At 32.5% G+C, this 23146-nt stretch overlaps 4 protein-coding genes across 8 annotated transcripts in view; 3 read left to right on the forward strand and 1 right to left on the reverse strand.

Annotated features, from left to right (window-relative positions):
* Positions 1-706, forward strand: part of LOC123713576 (proto-oncogene tyrosine-protein kinase ROS) — a 34886-nt gene extending 34180 nt beyond the window's left edge. For all 3 annotated transcript variants that reach the window (XM_045667300.1, XM_045667303.1, XM_045667301.1), the window contains one exon: positions 162-706. In XM_045667300.1, the coding sequence (XP_045523256.1) occupies positions 162-547 (386 nt within the window). In that variant the 3' untranslated portion in view covers positions 548-706. The remainder of the gene's footprint in view (positions 1-161) is intronic.
* On the reverse strand, positions 685-9928 carry LOC123713578 (smad nuclear-interacting protein 1). 3 transcript variants are annotated; one of them, XM_045667305.1, is made up of 13 exons: positions 9276-9928; positions 9104-9191; positions 8403-8534; positions 8171-8263; positions 7509-7594; positions 7322-7397; positions 7083-7172; positions 5142-5201; positions 4600-4749; positions 3714-3911; positions 3137-3351; positions 2761-2991; positions 685-1242 (listed from the first exon to the last, which is right to left on the reverse strand). In XM_045667305.1, exons 1-12 carry the CDS (start codon positions 9643-9645, stop codon positions 2765-2767), a joined length of 1785 nt encoding a protein of 594 aa, XP_045523261.1. In that variant the 5' UTR covers positions 9646-9928; the 3' UTR covers positions 685-1242; positions 2761-2764. The 3 variants fall into 3 exon arrangements, with proteins under 3 accessions (XP_045523261.1, XP_045523262.1, XP_045523260.1); XM_045667304.1 differs by having other exon boundaries at positions 686-1242; positions 9104-9194; positions 9276-9927; XM_045667306.1 differs by lacking the exon at positions 8403-8534 and having other exon boundaries at positions 9104-9194.
* Positions 9929-10043: 115 nt separating this feature from the next.
* Positions 10044-23098, forward strand: LOC123713165 (armadillo-like helical domain-containing protein 3). The gene is made up of 14 exons (XM_045666710.1): positions 10044-10548; positions 10893-11053; positions 11152-11319; positions 11545-11656; positions 11852-12016; positions 17651-17786; positions 17969-18051; positions 18348-18480; positions 18879-18963; positions 19404-19636; positions 20057-20183; positions 21017-21171; positions 21735-21957; positions 22881-23098. Coding segments are annotated over exons 1-14 (2055 nt in total). The 5' UTR covers positions 10044-10276; the 3' UTR covers positions 22883-23098.
* Positions 12450-14402, forward strand: LOC123713166. The gene has a single exon (XM_045666711.1). The coding sequence runs from the start codon at positions 12451-12453 to the stop codon at positions 13336-13338; it is 888 nt and encodes a 295-aa protein (XP_045522667.1). The 5' UTR covers position 12450; the 3' UTR covers positions 13339-14402.
* Positions 23099-23146: the final 48 nt, after the last annotated feature.

The raw sequence follows: 23146 nt of genomic DNA on the forward strand, positions 1-23146 counted from the left end.
AATTTTTTTTAAACGCTGATGATCGCACTTTTCAACTTAAAATTTTGTAAGGCATATTATGTCTTTGTTTAAGACTATATTATAATACAAGTTAATGTTTTAATTTGATATCTTTATGACGTCATTACAATTCAATAATTCAGATTCTACATAAATTTCAGATGAAGATTTACCAGAGCAGCAAATGGAGCCATCTCATCTGTTGCCCCAACGGACTCCCAAATACCTAGAGCTTATGTATGACAGTGATTCACCGCCGGGCACAATTTGCGACGGTTACGAAATACCACGATCTCCCCTTAGTTACGCACCTTTCTCTCGACATAGCATAGTCGGGGTCGCACCAAATCGACTCATAAAACCTCCCTTGTATAGAACACATTCCCTTAGAACTAATATGAGGCCACCAAACGCAACAATAATTCCACTAAGAAATGGTATTGTTAAGCGGGCTTCGCTCTGTGAAGGCGTTCAAAGCACATTCCTAAGAGAACCGAGCTCGTCTCGATCTCGCCAAGACTTCAAACAAATAAAGACTCCACTCTAGCTGTGATATTAGGCAATTATAATCCACCGACCTATTCGTAGTCCATTTATTTATTATATTGTAAATGTTGTAAATATAGTGTAAGTGGGGTAGTACAAAATAAAAGATGTTTTATAGTTATGCATTTATTTGTAAACTAATCGCTATTATAGATATATGAAATAACAAGTGTTTTATTTATAAACTAAACTGTGATCGTTTCGATAAATGAAATGATTTTGCATATACAAAAGATGTTGGATAAAGAACAATGGTAGAATGGAAGTTAGATTTATTCAAATGTGATTGTAATTCAAGGCGCAAAGTGAAAAAAATTGATACAATTATTTTTATTTCTAAGGTAAATAGTTATGTATGTATATTTTAGAAATATATTCGTCTGCACTCAAAACTCCCATTGTTATGACAGTTGCATGGAACGAAATTCTCACCTTTTTCAATATTTGCCATTATTCTTTTGAAACATACATGAAACAATAATGCAATCGCAACAAAAATAGAAAATGCAGTAAAAATAACCAAGATATACGACACAGTATATTAATTTTTAAATTTGTCAAAAGATAAAGCCTCGCGCTTTCTTATAACTAAACCTAGTTTAAAATATTTTATAGATACCCATAGTTGTCGCTATGCGATGAAACTGCACAGATAACTTAGAAATAGTTGGAAGTGACATTGACACATGACATATTCTGAAACAAAAAGCCATAAACTAATAAAAATATTCCAAGCAACTTAAAAATTATATTGAGGGAAACATCAAATTTATAAGAAAAACCTATTACATTTCGGTTTTGAGTCGTTCAACAAATTTAGGAAATAATTATAAATCGGAATAATTTACAGTAGAAATGCCTTTAAATTTATATTATAATAATATCGCGAGATATTATACACTGACCACAACTACAGTGAGATGAAAATACGTTTATTTAAATAAGATTTGCTGTTTTTACGGGAAAGAGGAAAGTGGAGTTTGGCAAAGGCTGACAAAAAATTCAGTGTATCGATATACATACACAGTTTCAGACGATACATGTTTTTAGTGAATTCTAGAAAACCTCTAAGAGTGAAGATGCCTTTTGTGCCTGCCCTCGCGAAACAAAAATTTCACTATATTCAAATATACGTAATAATTATTCCTGAGCGTGATTTGTTTATAAACTAACTGTCTTTAACTACCCTTGTGTCATATATATGAGAAATTGTTTATCTGTGCGTAATCACCAGAGGCGTTATAAGGTGTCATACAAGTATTTGACAGAGACGTCTCTCAAATCTTTTCTATTTATAACTAGTCTGGCCATAAGTACTGTTACATAAAAACTTAAGTTTTTCAATACATATTTCATTATTTTGAATTTGGAACACATATATTATTTTAATTCTAAATTCTTTCGATTTTGCGCCATTACACATTTTTCCGTGTTAATTATCAACTTACAATATGGAACCAACCTAACCAAACCAAAATTCCGGACTTTATAAGAGTTAAAGACTGGCCCTCATCTAGCCCAGACCTCAACCCATTAGACTTTAAATTATGGTCAGTTTAAGACGACATGGCCTGCTTTAATCGACACGGCGACATTGAGCCTCTTATAAAATCTTTGGAGCAAGTAGTGTCGAAATTTCCCTTGGAAAGTGTGTAAATCCATAGATTCGAACCCAAACAGATTAAAGGCCTGTATAAAAGATATTTTCTGCTAAAAGATATGTAGATATACATTTACATTTGTAACAGACCTTATGGCAGAACTTGGTATTTTTCATTTGTATTCCTACAGCTAATTTAAATTCTATACAAATACCAATTATTACAATATAGAGATAAGAATGGAATACACATTTAGAAAGTATACACATAACAGTTGGTAGTTAACTCTAAAACACATAGCGTTCAAGTATTACGTAACGAATTTGGGGGGGGGGGGGGGTTAATCCTGGGGCGGGGATTGAATTACGCGTTATAGATAATATTATTTTCCACTTTCCAGTACTTTCCACCACATAATGGTAAGTTTTAGATATAAAGAGTCACTGGGGGTGGTCATGAAACGTTTTACTATTGGATACAGAAACGTTAAGGCGCGTTTCATGGGGGGAGGGAGGTCAAGAATCTCCAAAAATTGCGTGACGTTATACTTGAACGCTCCCTAATGGGTATTCACAACTCACGTGACAGACGAAGAAATTTCTTAAATACTTACTTGTCTAACCGTCGGCTACTATCTCTTCCTTGGCCCTTTTCTCCCTTTTAATGAGGTCAGTAGTGACTGGTGCGTCCTGGTCATCATCCTGGCCTTCATCCTTGCTGTTCTCGTGGAGTAAAACGTACTCGCGTTGAGAGAACCCAAACTTAACGACATCACGCTCTAAAAGCTCTACGTATCGACGGCCATCTATCTTTTTGTTATTCACGAATGTGCCGTTCGCCGAGTCTAAAATAATAACAGAAATTTCATAACCGGAAACAGCTATACTACACAGCCATAGGTAATAAAACATTATATCATGTATGTATGGGTCTTCTATGGGAAAAAGCTACAGATAAAATCGAGCGTAATTATATTATAAGCTTATTACCTAGATCAATGACATAAGGCCTAACTCTCCGTCCCGTGGAGCCATCGGACCTAGTAAACGGCGTCGCTCGGTACTGCAACGCTGCGTGCTGCTTGCTTATAGATGGGTGCTCAAGTGGAATATCGCACACTTTCTTATCACGACCGATCAAAAACGCCGACTGGCGGTGTATGTATAGTATTGGAAGTGCTTTGTCCCCTTTGAATGGGTAGAATCTAAAAAAATAAATATATTTTTTTTACAATTTATATTATCTCTATGTGTATATTTGTACCAGCTCTATATATAGAGCTGGCTTTTGTTATATATATATAACAAAACATTTGTATTGTTGTATTTATTCATGCTATCCTAAAGAGATGAGAAGTATCATAGGAATCTAAGACGTCTAAGGGTTAAATTGAGCGAATATTGGCATATATAAAAAAAACGTATTTTGACATACGGAACCAAAACCAATCGTATCATAGCGAAGGCTGATCACCTACTTGCCTATAAAATCTAAGGCCAATGTGTTATGTCATTAACTTTACAGTCATGATTTGATTTCTGATTGTCTATATTTTTTTCTGAATACCTCCAACGCCGTTTAGGTTGTTTAGCGTCATCTGGCTCCGTGTACTTAACAACGACGCCATTAACAGTGTTGACGTCAGCTGTCAGTTTGCCGGACAGACCGAAATTTGGCTTCTCCTTGTCAACTGGTTTATCGCCTTCATCTTTAACTTCCGTTTTGCCCCAACTGTACTCCTTATTTTCTCCGGCATCGGTAAACCTGTAAATTGTTTGTCGTTTCAATTGCTTTAAACTGTATTTCAACAGAAATTAGTGGAATTATAAACACGCGACGTCAGAAATAGGTTTATATTTATTATTATATAATCGATTTTTTATTGATTGGGTTCATTAAAAAGACTGGTTTACATTTGTATTAAAACGATGTTTTGATTCTTTGTAATTAATTTTTTTAACCTAATAGTGAAAACAAAAACATTGGTTCGTGGTCTTTTTCAAAAGTCAAAATTCTGTTATTTGCTATCTGTGGTTTCAATATGCATAGTGCAGCAAAGAGGTCATGGATAAAAGCATGACGCTTATACGTTTTTATACGACATTACGTGTTTTAAGGACTATTATATTATGACCAATTGTTCAGTATAAAATATATAGTGGTTGTGACGCTCATTTGTGACGTGACGAAAACATCGTATGAAAACCGGTATGCCTTAGGCTTAAACCCGAAATTCGATGGCGTGTACGTACAGGCTGACCATTGTCAACGCCTTTAGCCATTATCTTACAGAAAACGAAGGCGAAGCCGAAAGGGTTGTAGAGTGCCTGTTTTTTTTGTCCATTAATTCATTAGCTCCATGGTTAATAACACGAAGACTTAATTAAGTCTTAACATATCGAGGTATTGTAAAAGAACACATGTACTATGCTAATGCTGTAATGCTACTAACCTAGTCTTCCTGTCTTTGCCCCTGTCATTTCTATCCCCGCTACGATCTTCTCGTCTCCTTTCATTGCGGTCGCGGAAATTAATCTGTCTCTCTTCTTTAATTTCTGGTCTTCTTTTTTCTCTGGGCCGCTCTTCCGGACTCGAATATTCCCTGAGTTGAGCACTTGTTATATTTCAAGTAAACGCCAAACATGGGAAAATATTTGTTTGAGAAAAATATGAACATATTTCTATAGTTTTAAGTTTCATTTAGAAGTCTAAGGCTGAATGCTACGGCTTATTGATATAGACGACGACTATCTCGACCGTAATCGCGATCAGAACTTAACGTCTACTTAAAGGAACTCTCTGGTATGCGTTATTCCTGCAAAGGTCCTTCGAGCCGGATATGTTTATACATACGTTCATATTCACAATACTTAGTAAATGGGTAAGATACTAAAGAAGCTAGGTTCTTACTTCTTACCTAATAATCTTTTACAACTAATTTAAGAACGCTAAAACACAGTAACGTAATTTTACGTAGGTAACATTATTTAATACCTGCGTGGTGGCATAGGTTTATCTGGTCTACTGGATCGTTCACGATGTCCATCTCTGTTCCTGTCATTGAAATAAAAATAATTAGATATTAAAATAGCAATCCTTATATATGTTAGTTCCATATCAACGATAAATACAATATAAAACAATAACTATACTCAAATAGAATATAGGTAGTTAAGTCATTTTAAAAGTTTAAGGTGTGTATTTGTGTGTGTGGCTCTGAACGGATCCGATTTTGATTGTTTTTATCATTTGAAATGCGACTCGATATTTTATAGCTCGCCGTTTTAAAACAATTCTAATTTAAAATCGTGGTGATTTCGTCAATTTTAAAAGTTATACCTCCTATACAATCGTGAAGTTGTGTGTATAACAAAACCTCAAACAAAAAACATATCATGTTTTATGTACTTTATAAAAATAATTAGTCATTTTGTATTTGTATATAATATATATCTTGCTATACAATCAATTGGTTTCCCACCCAGTCTCATAATTATAGTGAATTTAAGAGATAAATCACACAATACAATAAAGTTTTTATATTTTTGATACAGCTATTAATACTTATGTTTACTTTAACATTTAGCGGTAACATCAAAAATCTTCACGCGAGGAACACTCCTTTAACTTACCGTTCATGAACTTTAAAATACGACGATTCGGGTTCATATATACCTACGGATATCATCAATTCGTGGATTTCTCTTGTTAAATTCCAAGATTAACTGCTTATCTACAGCGTATATATCTTTACTATAATTTTCAAAGTAGAAAATGTTTCATGTATGTCATGCTTTGGTTGATGTAATGAATCCAATATATCTGAATTTTCTGCCATCTTGGCTTAACCGAATTCGACATTTCGTCAAGTTCATTACAGATTGTAATTTTAGTTAAGTCTCATCTTTCAGCAATAAATCTTTTCATTTAAAGAGATCCTGTTATTGCATCTTTCGCTGTTTCATAGGTGCTTCTCTAAATTTTCTGTTCTATGTTAATTTATAAATTTGAGAAGTCGTAGTGGATTCCTATCTCGCAATACGAAATTACTTCGTTCAAATTCCTTGAAAAATGAAATTTGGTTTCACAGATTGCTTTTCATATTTTATTATGATTATTGTACATTTCACAATTACGATTTTTTAGTATTCACAATAATAATAAAATATAACTCATTTTTGAAGATCTTTGTTGTATAATGTACTAGAAAAGTAATTTCTCAATAGTTTTCTATATAGTACTTCTATCCTGTACACATCTGTATATCTTTAAGTTCTTTTGAGAAATAAATTGATTGTATATACTTTATACTAAATATATATCTTTGGTAATATAAATACAAAGTTTTATATAATCTATTTTCTTGTTTTCTTTCATTTATACCATCTAATCTTTCATCCTCCATTTGAACATTCCAAGACCCGTGTCCATAGCAAACCGATTCTTTTTTGTGTCCATTTCTCTATCAGATTTATATTTTGATATAATTGAAACAATGAGCTGTCTCATTTAAAAATACAAGTATCCAGTAGAATCCTTTTAAATCATTATATGAAGTTATTTAGTATAACACTAAAATTGTAGTATTTTCATTATAATTCGATTTATGTAGAAAGTAGGAAGTTTTCACACTCGCCTAGAGCTATTAATATTTAATGTCAAAATTTTAAATAATCTTTGCAACAGTACATTCTGACTGCACTCATAATAATTTTCTGTAGAGGTGTCACTGTAAAAATAAATACAGTTGTTTTACATCGCGAAATAAACGCCGCATGCGACACATAGGTGAAGAAAGCACAAGGAATTTATACATTTGAGTCAATACAGATAATAAATGTTTTATATAGGGCAAATTTTAAAATTTGTTACAATTAAGTTTTGAACAACAATTATAATAATAGTAATTGAAGTAGTCCTTATAACGGTACTCACCTATCAAGAGGGAGCGCTTCTTCAATATATCTCTCATGCTTGACTGGATATGGCCTTTCTTTGTATGGCTCAGGTTCGGGAGGACCACGTCTTCAAAATGATTAAATAAAAAATATAGTAGACGCATTAATCATGTGCCTTTACAATATATTTGTACAATAGCATGTATGTTAAATCAGTAATATACTGTGTTTAATAATTTATGTTAAATTTAAATAAATATAGGGCAAAAAATTAACCTGTGATGATAGTCTCTCTCATCAGGCTGTTCATTTCTTCTTGGTCCTCTCTCAGCATACTGATTATACTTGTTACCTGTTTCATAATGATTTAAAGTTAATATTAAAATATACATAACCTGTATAAATCTCAAAAACATTGGTAATAATTAATAAAAATTTCTTTAAAATACAATAAACATTATACCTCGTATTTCATCTCTGGGGTAAGCATCATTTCTTCTTTTAGGATAATAATCATTATCTTGTCTTTGGTCATTCATTCTTGGACCCCTTAAACAATTCAATTAATTTATTTGCCAATGCCAAAGACTTGTAGACTATATAATAATTTTCTATTAAAGCGAGCGTTCAAGTATTACATCATGCAATTTTTGGAGATTCTTGTCGTCCCCCCCATACGAAACGAGGCGTAACGTTTCTGTATCCAATAGTAAAACGTTTTATGACCAACCCCAGTGACTCTTTGTACCTAAAACTTACCATTGTGTGGTGTAAAGTACTGGAAAGTGGTAAATAATATTAACAACGACGAGTAATTCAATCCCCGCCCCGCATCGTAACGTTTTACAAGACAAAAAAAAAATTCGTTACGTAATACTTAAACGCTCCCAAACCAAAACTAAGCATGAAAAATATAATTTCAAACCAATATAATAATAATTAAAACATTTATCTAGATCAGACTAGAGTCTCAAATAAGATTCTATGACAAAGCTACACTATGAATATAAATTGATAAATACAACTTTATTAAAACAAAAGCTCATAGAGCACTTTATAGTAAATGATACAAAGCCAATGAAGTAGGTATTGAAAACATTACAATATGTTAAAATTCATACGTACTTCTTGTACTGGTCATACTCCCTTGGTCTTTGGCTGTATTCTTGGTAGTGACTTCCATGTCCTTGTTCTCTTACCCGCTCTTGATGGACATATCTGTTAAAAACATATTATTCTCTGTGTTTATTGCATATTGTTAAAATGATATTTAAAGAACACAGCAAACTTGATGAAACTGTACAAAGTAGCTTTAGTTGACAGATTAATATTAATAATATCAATATTAAGTAGTAACCTGTCTGGTCGGTTCTGCTCATAATAGTAATTTTCTTGATATTGGGCTCTACGGTCCTTACTCGAGCCTCTGTAAAACCGTTCAACCTCTGCTTCTCTATCGTATTCATTAGAAGTTGAGTGATACTCTTTCCTGTAGAAATAGATATCATATGCTAAGCTACTGAAAATCTATCTAAATAAAATGCATGAATAAAACTGGTTTCTTTTTTCTGACTCAAATAATTAGAGTTTTTCATTTTTATAGAGAAAAATTCAACTTCAAATTTCAACATATAACTGTTTAGTTGTGTGCAAGTATATTTTCATACACTATTGTATGAAATTGTCCATGAAATTTTTTTAGCACTGCAAAGGGTTCCAGGAAAAGACAAAAATGAGCAGAGCATTGAGACACAAAGCATATAATAAACTTCAGAAGAGATAAAAACATTTGAAGAGCTGAAAACCTTTCTAAAATTCCTAAAGAACCTCCCTCACCAAGTAGTAGATGACTGGAACAGGCTTCCATAAAGTGTAATTAATGCACCCTCTATAAACTACTGTAACTGACTGGATGGATGGACATGGCACAGACTGGAAACTTCAAATCCCACACCAACAAATTAAACACACTAGCAGCTAGAGTGTTTTTACATAATAATAAGATAAATGAACTTTGTAACTCTAGAAATAATTAAAGTCTGGTACTGGTTAACTTACTGATAGTAAGTTCTTGGAGGTCTTTGTTCTTCTGAATCAGCACGGCGCTCCTTAACCACGCTGTGCATGCGGCGTTCTATATGTCTTGCTTCTGAAAAAATATGTCATTCTCAATATAAATAAAAAAATAAGAAATTTGAGGGCTAGTGCATAGTTGTTAGGTTGATTGTACCTTCACTGCCAGGAGACTCTTGTGCATGTTTGGAATGCTTTTGTTTATGCTTGTGCCTTTTCTTAACGGATATTTCGCCCTCACTAAGGGATACGTGGTCATTGGTTACATTATCTTCAGACTCTGATCGGCGCTTCTTTTTGGTGTGTTTTTTCTTTTTCTTTTTATGCTTGCGTTTCTTGGTTCGCCTTTGATCCTCAGAATCACTGTCTGAGTTAGATGAGTTGGCTCGTTTTCGTTTCTTTTTCTGCCGACGTTCTGACTCAGAGGAAACATCGCTTTCACTATCCGACGAACTACTTGATTTTTCACTTTCATCAGATTCTACAGACTCTTCAGATGAATCATGGTGACGTCTTTTAGATTTCATGGTTAGGAGTTCTAACGTTTCCCGTTGTTTATTATACTGACCAGTGGACCACACGTTATTATTTTAATTAGTTCTTGTCAACCAACAAATAAAATACGTATATATAATTCACACTATACTATAGAAATCTAAGAGTTCTATCAAGAAAAGTACAAGTTTTTGTATACCAATCGTTATTCATATGTAATTACGATAGTTTTCAGTTTTCACATCTTCACCATTTAATAACTCGCCATTTTAGAATTTTTATACTTCTGACTTGAGACTGATAGTTATCTGTTCTGTACACAGATCAAGTTGAGTTGACCTCTAACTATATAATGACAAAATAACATAGGTAATGTTTTTTTACCATAGACTAAAGAAGTGATTACATTCGACTTCCCTTTTCCCTATCATCTATGAGGTGGTAAAGGAGAAACAAATCATTAATAAGATAGGCAGAAATTTTAATTTCCTTGTAATCCAAAATAAGAAAATAAGTTGCTACAAAAACCTTTAAATATCCTAAATTACACTATAAAACTGTGGAATTAAGAACGACTTGTGCATGATATTGTTAATTTGAAAACAATCATACATACCAGAGTATTTTACAGAATTGAAATAGTTTTTTTTTTATATAAACTATATGATGGCTACTAGAAAAAGAAGTGGTTCGGGGTCTAAAAGACATCTCAAGGAAAAAGTTGTCCAGATTTATGAGTCCTTCTTCAGAGGTGAAGATTTAACTAGTGATAACCCCACTTTTTGGGATGAATTTTTTCTCTTGAAACCAAAAATTCCCCAACTAGAAGCGGAAATACAAAAATTGACTCCCGATCAACTGTTGAACATGAAAGATAATATTAATTTACTAGTTATTCAATGTATTGAAATGTTGGGACAAGAGCACCACATAAGGTATACAATATTTTTTGAACTTAATAATATGCCAGCACGGTGTCATTCTATCTTACAATAAGGCCTGAAGAAATTTAGATCCTGATGGAATCACAATAGCCATACACATGGGGGTGGAGATTTTCACTTGCATAACAATGGAGAAACTGGCTCTGGTTCCAGTTGCTCACTGCCTGTCAATACTGTCTTTCTACTAATTTCACATTAAAGAGATTAATAATTCCAAATCAAGCCCACTGAGCTCCTATTGCCATGAACCAATTTGTAATTTTCCATAGTTTGCAATAGCCTCACACCTAATGCGGTAGTCCTAAGTATATTAAAGAAAATAAATCACTTTACAGATTAGTTTATGCACTTCAAACTTTTAGTGCTCTATTAACAACAATGTACCAAAGATATGCACAGGATCCTAATGTTAATATTAAAACTGTTCTTCTTGGTATAGAAAATCCAGGTTGTAAAATGCAGAAGTTATTGGAACATTGTAATTCTGTATTGTCAGGTCAGTATCAAGACTAATTTTATATATTATATGTTAATAGATATATTATGAGTGTAATGTTTTTACATTATATTTTTAATGCAGCACAAACATTCTAGGTGATGTTCCTGAAAGCTTAAAATCAATGGTCCTCAAGTTGTTGCTAATTATTGCAACTGGAGTTGACAATATTGATGATAATCCTCTTGTAGAATTTTTAATGTTACACTCGTTGTTTGAACCTTTGATTCATCTTCTGTGTACAACAACTGAAAGACAACAACATGGTATGTCATAAAAAATAAACTGTATATACATATTTTGTAATGACCTAATATTTTATTAGAATGAAGTATATGAAATTCAATTGTAAAGTAATGAAACATCTGTAGGCTTATAATGAATGGTTTCTCTCAAGCAGTATGCATAGATTGAGCTACAAAGTTAAATGTAAATTTTGCATTAATTATCTTGTTTAGAATGACTTATGTATAGACAATAATGATTTACAGGTTATGATGTAGTACTTCTACTCATGTTTCTTGTGAACTACAAAAAACATGAATCAGCTAATCCATATGTGGTTAAACTGTCAATACTTGATGATGAACTAGCATTAAATGGGTAATTTTTTAGACCTAATTAGACTGTATGTGCTTAAGTAATTTTTACACTTTCTATAATATTTTCTATCTTGGAATGCATTACGAACCACAAGTCATGATAAAATTTGTTTCCATTAAACATTTTGAAACTGGTTTAACCTATAACTGAATTGGCTAGAAAATATAATTTTCTAAACACTGAAATTATTTGTAGGTATGGTCAAGTCATAACAGTAGCTCTGAATGACTATGTAATGACTACATTTGGTGGGATGCAGACAAACACAGGTGGTTGGTTAAGTTCACTTACCAGTATGGTCGGAGGTATATTCCTTACAAATGATGAAACACAACCTGTGTTAAGGGGACAGAGGTATAGGTTAGTATATTTCTAATAATTTATTAAGGTTAAGAAACAAAAACCGATACTACGTGAATGTTTTTAAAATACATGAAACAAATAAAATTAATATACACCATATATTATGTACTGTCTACTCTCTTTAATTTGAAACTCAAGGTACCAGAGACAAATTTCGAATTACGAAAGAGTTCATAATAAGTAGCGTTTAAATAACCACAAGAGGGTGGAAAGACACAAAGGATTAAAACTCGCGATTTATTATTTATAAGTTATTATTACGTATTAATAAAATACTATAATAATCAGTCGTCGAAGCGCAGCCGTGCGAGTGACACGCGCATAATCTAACACGATCTTTTTAAGACAATCTAATCATGTCTAAGTGTGACCAATGTAATAAACCTTTTTCTAAATCTTTGCCTGGATGTGAATGTGCCCGATGTGAAAAAATGGTACACTTAAATACCAGATGTAGTGGTCTTACCAACAAACAGATAACCGCATTAAAGGCGGCCCCAAGCTTGGACTGGACCTGTATGGAATGTCAACAAGAATCCCCGAAGCGAAACTCCTCTTTGTATCTAACAGAGGATGCAGAGGAGGATATACCTATGGACACTAAGGGGCTAATACAGAAAATTTCAAAGGAAGTAGAAAAAACTATAAAGAAGGAAATAAACGAATTCAACCAATCTCTGCAATTTCACAGTACGAAGCTGGACGAAGTATTAGGTTGTATTGATGCTTTTAAAAACACCATAAAAGTTTTAGAAAGAAAAAACACGGAACTAATACACAAAAACAACAATCTAGAATTGAGGGTAGGTGCATTGGAGCAGCGTTTCCATGAGATGGAACAGGAGAAACTTTCTAATTTTATAGAAATAGCAAACGTCCCCCCTGCGAGTGAAGAGAATGTGAGAAAATTAGTTGAAAATGTAGCATTAAAACTTAAACAGCCCTTCGACAGTATCCGTAACACAATGCGATACCAAGGTAAAAACGACCAACCGGGCATTATACAAGTAAAACTTAATGATAAAGCAACCCAAGAAAAGTGGATTAAAGCTGCAAAAACCATTAAAACTATGGTGGCCGATGTTTGCCCCTATGAACCCAACAATAACAAAATAGTATTCATCAGGGAAGCAATGACTAAACACAACAAAAGCGTTTTATGGGAAGCCAAACAGGAATTAAAGAATAAACAAGGATATAAATACGTATGGTTTAAAAACGGTATGGTGCGTGCAAGAAAGGATGAAAACACTAAAATACAAAACCTAAGATCAGTGTTGGATATACAAGTGCTAAAAAAAAGACAGAATGCCAATTAACTGACCAATTTAAATGCATATAAATTATTATTATTAAGATGGATAGTTTAACTAGTGATATTTGTGAATTAGAAGACTGTATAAACATAAGTGATTTTGTGAGTAAAATTCCCAGTAGACATTTAAATCTATTGTGTGTACACATAAACATAAGGTCAATCATAAAATACTTTGATAGTCTTGAGCAATGTATTTATGCGGCTGGCGCTGTTGACGTTATTGTGCTTACAGAAGTAAACATTTCTGATAAAATCAGTTGTCTGTATAATTTAGATGGATACCATATGTTTTCGGCACTCAGAAACGGTAGGAAAGGTGGAGGTATCGTAGTATATGTAAAAAAGAAACATAAATTTAATATGAAAATTGTAAAAAGCCAACATTTCGAGAATATACTTTTTACCATCACAACTCGGACAAAATACACTGCTCAAATTTGTGCAATTTACCGCCCACCTAGCCTAAGCAAGAACCTGTTTATTGACGAACTTCATAATATTATTAAGAACAACTGTCAGAAAAATATTGATTTGTATCTATTGGGAGACGTTAATATAAATCTAAAGCTAGACATTCCTATAAAACATAAATATTGCAACACATTACACAGTTTAGGCCTTATGTGTGGGATCACAACTTACACTAGGGCGGAACTATACAAAGGAACCATTACAAAATCATGCATAGACCACATATACGCTCGATCCCAAACACACGACCTATACACGGCAACGGTTGGCACAAAACTAGCGGACCATCGAGCGATCGTGCTTGCTTGCACTAAAACACAGTCACAGGATGTTCCAACATATAAAACATTAATTGACAATAATAAATTAACGATCCTTCTAGAGCAAATTGATTGGAAGCCGACATTAGAAATGAAGTGTCCTATTGGTATATATAACTTCATACAAAATAACTTAACACAAGCATATAAAAAATCTGAATGTACAGTTAAACTTAAATCTAACTCTCTTCGAAATAGTAACCATTGGATTAATAATAGAATTATTAAAGGATGTCAGTACAGAGATAAACTTTTTACTCAATATATAAAAGATCCAAACAACTTAATACTCAAACAAAAATATAATAAAACCAGAAATTATGTTAATAAATTAATAAATAAAACTAAAAATAAAACAATTAGAATCAATATAGAAGCTAATAAAAATAATCTAAAAAATCTATGGGACATATTAAACCAACTAACAGGAAAAATTAAAACATCCATGGACGTATCTATACAAAACGCATTTGCAAACCAAAATATTACATGTAAAGATATTGCAAATAATTTTGCAACTTCCTTCCACAATAGTATTAGTAATATAGCAACCAACTGTGTAAATCCACTGTTAGATAAAAGCTCCTACCAGCATACAGAAAATACTAGTATGAGATTTCAGTCAGCAGACCCTAAATCAGTTGCAAAGATAATTAAATCATTAAACGACAGAAAGTCTCCAGGTGCAGATAAAATACGAGCTATCGATATTAAAACATTATGTAATAAAATCAACGTAGTCATAGCTAACCTTATTAATACGAGCATTTATACTGGAAAATATCCTAACTTACTAAAAACAGGCATAGTTCGACCAATATACAAAAATGGTAGCAAAAAAATCTATAATAATTATCGTCCAATAACTATATTGCCAACAATTAACAAAATAATAGAAAAATACATATGTGGACAAATTCAAAATTATTATAAAAAACACAATATTCTTTCTAACAAACAATATGGATTCCAACCAAATAAAAATACCACACAATTGCTATCCGCATTCACAGACCACATTTATAAACATTTAAATAAAAAAGATCATGTTCTAGTAGTGTTTATTGACTACAGTAAGGCATTCGACACATTAAAGCACAGCGTAATCCTGCAGAACTTAAATGACTGCGGAGTACGAGGAAACCTACTCAAGTGGTGTGAAAACTATCTGCAAGACAGAACTTATCGTGTTAAAGTGTGCAACGAAGAAAGTTTTCCAATATCTATTACAGAAGGTACGGCTCAGGGCTCAGTCATTGGGCCTTTACACTACCTTACCTATGTTAACACATTACCTAACATAATAAAGTATTGTCAGATATTCCAATTTGCAGATGATACATGCCTAGTAGCTGCAGGGCCTAACATCCAAGAAGCAGAAACAAAGCTACAATCTGATTTCGATACATTGGCTAAATGGTCCCACGACGTAGGACTTGTACTAAAACCTAACAAAACAAAGTTCATGCATATCCGATCCAGTCACAATCTAAATTCACGTACACCCATCGTAATCTTACACAACCACACATGTGCACATTCTTATAACTCGTACCCCAATAGCTGCAACTGCAACGCCTTAGAATTAGTTCATAACCATAAGTACCTGGGGCTTACAATAGATGACCGAATGTCCTGGAAAATGCACATTAATTCTGTCTGTGATAGGCTAAGAGCGATACTTGCCAAATTCACTTTAATAAAAAATAAAATACCACTTAAAACTCTGCTACTATTATACAAAGCACTAGCCGAATCCATTATAACATATGGACTTACAAGCTATGGGAGAACATGCAAAACTTATCTAAATCAAATATTTGCAATACAAATACGTATTTTAAAAACAATTGCTCCCTTAAAATTAAAATCACAATATAAAGCGGACTACAGAAAGCTATTTGCATTTTTCAAAATTATACCTATACACGAGAAAGTACAACTAGGATTATTAAATGAAAACTACTTTACAGAAAATTACCTCAAAACAATTAAAACTCACTATCACTACTCAACACGTAGAAAATTAAAAAACGAATTTCTATTACCCAAATACAATAATTTATATGGGAAAAAAACATTAGATTACATTATTCCAAATTTAATAAACTCGATACCAGCTACACTTCTTACGAATATAACAAGAAACAATATTAAATTTAAATTAAAAAAATACTACATAAGTCAAACAATTATAAATTATGCATAACAAAAATTATCGTAATTTAATACATATTCGAATATAAGAACACATCCTGTATTCGAATGAGAATTCTCGACAAGAACAGGTTTCTTGCATCGGCTATCTATGGCGCGTCAGTGTTTAGATTTGTTTATGACGTTTTACGTGCAATTTTAAATCGTTTGAATGGTTTGATTGTTATAAATTTACAGTTTATATGTCACTGGCCTTAGTATATATATATGTGTGTTAATGATTTAATTATGTTCGACGTCCTGGTGGATAGAAAAACTGTGCACAGTTTGTGTTTCCACCACATCAACTACCTTTATATTAAGAACACTTATACAACAATAAATAAATAAATAAATAAATAAATAAATACTGCGATTTTATTTAGAAATCTGTTTTTTTTTGAGTTTATCATTTTTCAAAGAGTAATGGATATGGTAAGAGTTACGCAGTACTCGTCACTCGTATTGATTCTGAGGGCGTAGAAGTGTAGAGTATTAAGACCTAGACCCAATCACTGACTGGGGTTGGCGGTTCTTCCATTTCTTGTTTAAATCTCATTTATGTTGAATGCGAACATATTGATATGTCAATCCATAGGTCCATGCAGGAATCATGATAAACGCTTTGAGATATAGAGAGTAGAGAAGCCACTCAAATTATCGCATGATGGCGAGCATCTTGCTCACTATTCCTTCAAGTTCAAGTTACCGAGAGGACCAATTAACATTGATATTAGTCAATTTATCGAGTATTTTCTAAGAGACCGGAAAAATATTCAAATTATCGAGAGTCGACTACGACTACGTATTTAGTAGTTAGTAGTACGTAGTTCTGTCGAAAAATTAAAATAATTTTGATATTTTTGAAATGAATCTTTTCTTTAGTACTTGCAAATTAGCGTCTTGTCATATATAATAATAATAATAATTTAAGGTTTTATTAGACGCTTAATGTTAAAAAATAAATCAATGGCGCTACAACCTTTATAGTCTGGGCCTCAGATTTCTGTATCTGTTTCATGATTAATATAATGGCAAGTAGGTGATCAGCCTTCTGTGCCTGACGTACGCCGTTGATTTTTTGGGTCTTAGCCAAGGCCAATTTCCTTACGATGTTTTCCTTCATGGTTCGAGCGAATGTTAAATGCCATCATAGAAAGTCCATTGGTCCACAGCCGGGGATCGAACCTACGACCTCAGGGATGATAGTCGCTAAATTAATATATTAGGCAACTGTGTTTGCAAAAAAGATAAAAGAAGCTCCAATATTTTAATATCGTTAGAAACATTTAACCTAACATCATTGTGTTTTTATTTCAATTAAAGTGGTGGTGAGGAGGGCATGTTACTAGCGTTGTATGAAGCCGCGCACCTTAACCGGAATTTTATGACGACCCTGGCGCATTCCTCTGCAACTGCTTCAGCACCACCTTCTCCACCAGCTACATTACCTCCACATCAGGTAGTGATTCTACCAAATTGTATTTCTTTTGCCAATTTTTTTTTCATTTTAGTAATGTACCTAAAGGAATTTGAACTTTATTTCATAGATTATACGATATCCATTCATTGTGACTATTAATTTGCTGGTATTCTTTGGTAGTAATATGAAGATAACTTTGTTCCAATAAAAATTCTTTACAGAGTCCACCAAACTTAGCACAGATTCAAGCACTAATTGATAATGAGCAACCAACAAACCTACTTGTTACATTCTTTCAGTATTGGTAAGTATTTAACTATAAGAAAATTATCAAGTATTAAATTAGAAGATAGTTTTTAAATGCATCTTTCGTCGTACTTTTTTTTAATATAATAATTTGGCTATGGCCCGGTTTTTAAATAGATAAAATGTTTGTTATTGTCTATGGATTATCTTTGATAGATATAAAACCAAATGAAATTAATTTGTTGTACTTTTTATCACCATATTTTTGCACATTCTTAGCTATTTAATTTGTATGTATGTATGGTGTAACCGTTGTGATTTTTTTTAAATTTGTATACTTATCTTTGTTTATAGTTCAATAGTGATGGCGGACACGCGAACGGAAGCTAGTATAAACAAGTGCAGTCTATGTTTCATCACACTCACTTGTATAGTGGAGGAACAGTTCGCCAACTCCATCATGCACGACCAAAACCTTACTTTTAAAGTAAGATATTTTGTATTATTGGCCGAATCAGGTTGGAGATGTTTCTATAGTCTTTATAGTAGGTCTAGGTTCTAGGTCACAGTGCCTACCATTGTGATCTACATGAGACCAAAAGTCGACGGTGTGTGCTGGTATAATTAAAAAGCAAAATATCCGAATTAAAAACCTATAAATAGAATAAACTATATCTGGTTAGGGTACACTTTGCACACTATAAAACAAAACAGAGGCTAATATATCTAAAGCTAAAGTGCAAGGGGCTATGTAATTTTTCACAGTAGAACTTGAATGAATTTTATAGTTTTTAACTTATCAATTTTAATATATGCCAGTTTAATGACGTTATTTAATAGGAGGTTACACTTTCGCTTGTATGTTTCAATATCTCATGCTTTCAGGTTCAACTGTATAGGCTTCCTATGCGTCATCGCAAGATAGTTCCCGAAGAGCCTCCTTCACAACCCCTTGCGTCGACTTTAATTGGTAAGTTAGGAAATTCTAACTAAACCAATGTTTATAATATAATTTTTAATAGTATACAATAAAGTTACTACTACAATATAAATCAATTTTTGAATAAGTTTTTAAAATAAAACTTCTTCGTTACATTTTTTTTGCGTTGCGTTTTGCGTTACAGCAGTTGTGATCATACAGGAAAATGTTATTAACGTTAATAATTTATTTGAACTTGCCATTAGGTGTATGTCAACAAGTAATAAAATAAGTTCATGTTTATAACTTAAATTTAAGTTAATTTGTTTCGGTTGTGAAGGTTAATGTTATTTATGATAGACTTATTGTGCCAGATTTCCAACACAAAAGATTTTTTTTAATTCAATTAGTTTTTGAGCTTAGCATGTAGCAGAAATCAAGCTAAATTAGTTATTAGTATAGATTAGATATAGGTCTTATTATTTTTTTAGATTTGCTCGTAGAGTTCATGATGTGTCACTTATTAAAAAAGTTTCCTGGAGAATTATATGAAGTTTGCGTAGGAGTTTTGCAAAGAGTACTAAGTTACCAAAAGCGGTGTCGTGTGCGTCTTACGAGGGACTGGCGCCCTTTGTGGGCCGCTCTAATAGCTTTATTAAAGTTTTTAGTTACCAATGAAACTACACTGTTGAGAAGACACAATATATTCTTGATGGCCCAACAGGTGAGTTTAAATAACACAACGGTACTCACGAGTCGAGTCTTTATTATACTTTGTATACAAATAAAACGACAAAAAGTAAGTAGGTTACATAAGTTATTAGGCAACAGGCGGCCTTATCGCTAACAAGCAATCGCTAGCAAGATTTCATCAAGGCAACCCTAATATGGGAGACTTAAAAAAAAAACACCTACAGAGGGTCAAGTACAAGAAGTGCATAATTAATTAACAAAAAAAACTCAAAATAACATGCAACTATAAGTAAAATTAAAAAAATAAAATCCATAGAAAAAATATAAATAATAATATGTGTAAATAGACATGTAAAAGCTCTGCCAAAGGTTAATTGACTCACAATTAATATATATATATATATATAAGTAGTAGCTAATTACGATTCTTATTGTATTAAGTTTCTCGTAGGTAGTGAATATTTTCAACTTGTTTATCACATTTGGGGATACATTTCTACCGACTCCGGCTTCTTACGACCAATTGTATTATGAACTTATTAGAATGAATCAGGTTTTTGACAACCTCTTCTATATGGGTGAGTCTGTATTTTTTAGTATATTTTTATCTAAATTTAATATTGCAAGTAAATAATGTTTATATACAGGTAACAAGTCAATTACACAAAATTTGTTTTACCAAAGTTAATGCAAATTTTCTAGCATTCAGATTTCTATAGCATATGCCAATTTTGCGCCATTTAGACCCTTTAATTACACTGGTTTGTTAAGGTCATTTTCAGTTTATGAAATTATATAATGTAGTGTAGGAAAGACATAACTGCGATACAGTGGTGTGAGGGACCTGTATATCATAGCTCTATCAAAGTTCAGAAAAGCAAGTAAAACTTATTTTAAAAAACCCGACTTCGGATTGCTGTAAACATTATTTTTTAATTATTTATTGTTGCTTAACCTTTATAAAAGTACAGTAACAGCAAAAAACACTTAGGGGTTTAACCTTGTACTACAGTACAATGCCTTAATTCGAAATTTCAAAGTTGAGAGAAATCGATAGAAAAGCAACAGTTTAAGGAAAGATTATGTATATATCCAGAAAGTTCGAAAACAACTGAGCTTAAATCTTATTGAGTTCCCCATGCGATTATTGGTTCAATGATTTTAATCAGGAAATTTTGAATTCAAGAACGTGCAACCGTGCTTGTGGTATTGAGACTATTTTAACCGTCTTTAAAAAATGAGGTTAACAGTTGAATCTGTATGTTTTTGATATTGTTGGAACACGCAAGAAAGACATGCTCGTAAAGATATCAAAAGCAATTTTTATGTTCTAATATAACATAATAATGTATAATAATGAGTGGGTTACTAATAAATCAGAATTCACGAACAAAGAAATAAATACTTTTAGCTTTGCGCTACTCAACGGGTGATGGAGAGTTCAAAGCTGAAGCTCTTCGACTCGCGAATTGTTTGGTAAACGTGCGAGCCATCACCCAACATTTCGCTCCAAAGATAGACGCGTGGCTGGCTTCGCAAAATCTTTCCACGCCGACTGAAGATCAGGTAATTTGCCATATAAAGCAATGTAACCCAATAAATTTAATATTTTTTCCTTTATGTCACTTTTAAACATTACAAAATATAGTACCTTATCGTCGCTGTAGAATGATAACCTCTTATGTCCAGAGACCAAACATTACAGGAAACGAAAAAATGTTCCATTTCGTCAACGTTCGTTATATTATTGTGCTTTTGTTCATAGTTTTGGATGGTAAAACGGATATTATTATTAATAACATAAATAAGTTCTTAGTACATTATACCAGTTAAAAGATATAAGAGTCTAAGAATACAAAATAAAGATTTTTTTGACATACGAGGTAATCATTCTACAGTGACGTTATAATACCTTTCCTAATAAGTCTACAAGATTTTTGTTAAAATGTCGTATTTTTTGACAAACCTGTTAAATTTTTAAAAATCTGTTCATATATACATTTTCTGACTAGAATAATAATGCGGTAACCATTAGTATCAGTCACGGAAAAATCACTGGTAGGTTTGATCCCACTATCGGGTCAATAAGTCTTTTCTGTTCCGATGTTAGTCAATTTTATTTTTTTTAGATACTCGAAGTCGTACGAAAAAATTACGATAGCCTTATACTAAAATTGCAAGAAGGTTTGGAGTCGTACGAGCGATATTCGGAAAAAAGTTACCGCTCCCTGCTTTCGAAGTTGGTCAAGGGCGCAACGGCGTTTGCGCGGCAAAGAAGCGATGCGGCCGCCCTCGGGCATCACTCGGCGGCGCTAGTATCGCATTATACAACGCTGGCAGTGCCAACATTATGTAAGTAAACTGATTACTCTATATATAGTCCAGTCTAAAGTCTGTGCGGAAAGATTGGCATTTATGCGAACTCATTTAATTTTCACAAAATTATACTTTTATTGTTTCCATATTAAGTACTGTCGTACTATAATGGCGTAAGTGTTGTCAATAAATGGTTGCCTAGTAGAGATCGCTCGAAAGCGATAAGGCCACCAGTTGCCATCCTTTTCATTTAATTTTGTCAATTTTATTATGTTACTGCAACGAAGTGTAATTTAAATTTTAAAAAAAGATAATTTTGCACTGTTGTCACCTCAAATCTCACGAGCTAGGGGATCGGATAGAAAACGACGTAGATGTCTTCAAGGGTTTGTTTTTAAATAAATCTACAAGGAATTTGTTTACACTAAAAAGCTACAAATTACGTACAGAAAAATACTAATTACCACACATAAAATACGGTCAATAGTTCAATATTCTTCACTATCACATGGCAACACATACCTTCCTTGCAATCAGGTAGTTTTATTTATTAGCTTTGAATCGATATTCAATCGATATTAAAAAGTATTTTTTAGTTGCACTATTACTGTTCGTAGTGAATTATTCGCTATGTAGGTTTACCTATCTTGTTTAAATACTTCTTAAACATTGTTTCGAACACAATACTAAATTTAAACTGAAAGTCCTATAATTAGAAGAAAGAAATATAGGACTTTCTGTATGTTTTCTTTTAGATAATTTCCGCATAGACGCTGAATATATATATATTAGGTTTATATTAAACACATCCCATATAATTTTAACTATTACAAGACCCTTGGTTAAATTTACAGCGAAAGTAGTCGGTTTTGTAATAATAGGGGGTTTTCCCACTTTCCGTTGCATAGTAATAGTTTACCTGTCTTATGGGGTAAGCTTAATTTATTTTTTTCTTTCAGAAATCAGATTCGTAGCAGTTGTAAGAACATAAGTATTTGTAGATACCAAAATTTAAACAGAATTGTATTAACATATTTTTTATGCATTTAAACTCATAATATATATAAATAGTCGATATAGATAATAGAAGATAACTTATCTGCATGCATACCAAATGTATGAAATAAATGGATTCGTTTTTGTAACCCTATTTATTTGTAATGTAATAATTATATCAATTAGTGTTTGATGTATAAATTAAGACAAAATAATATATTAATAAATG

The sequence above is a fragment of the Pieris brassicae genome, chromosome 8, assembly GCF_905147105.1.
Source record: "Pieris brassicae chromosome 8, ilPieBrab1.1, whole genome shotgun sequence".
NCBI classification, from domain to species: Eukaryota; Metazoa; Arthropoda; class Insecta; order Lepidoptera; family Pieridae; genus Pieris; species Pieris brassicae.

What these genes read in the sequence shown, in the direction of transcription:
- LOC123713578 (XM_045667304.1), bottom strand. Translation starts at nt 9,645, where the DNA reads ATGAAATCTAAAAGACGTCACCATGATTCATCTGAAGAGTCTGTAGAA. An exon ending in CCTCCAAGAACTTACTATCA is followed by an intron (nt 8,535 to 9,103) that starts GTAAGTTAACCA and finishes CTATTTCTACAG; the next exon opens with GAAAGAGTATCACTCAACTT. An exon ending in GAGTATGACCAGTACAAGAA is followed by an intron (nt 7,595 to 8,170) that starts GTACGTATGAAT and finishes GAATTGTTTAAG; the next exon opens with GGGTCCAAGAATGAATGACC.
- LOC123713165 (XM_045666710.1), top strand. Translation starts at nt 10,277, where the DNA reads ATGATGGCTACTAGAAAAAGAAGTGGTTCGGGGTCTAAAAGACATCTC. An exon ending in CTACATTACCTCCACATCAG is followed by an intron (nt 17,787 to 17,968) that starts GTAGTGATTCTA and finishes AATTCTTTACAG; the next exon opens with AGTCCACCAAACTTAGCACA. An exon ending in CCTTGCGTCGACTTTAATTG is followed by an intron (nt 18,964 to 19,403) that starts GTAAGTTAGGAA and finishes TTATTTTTTTAG; the next exon opens with ATTTGCTCGTAGAGTTCATG.
- LOC123713166 (XM_045666711.1), top strand. Translation starts at nt 12,451, where the DNA reads ATGGTACACTTAAATACCAGATGTAGTGGTCTTACCAACAAACAGATA.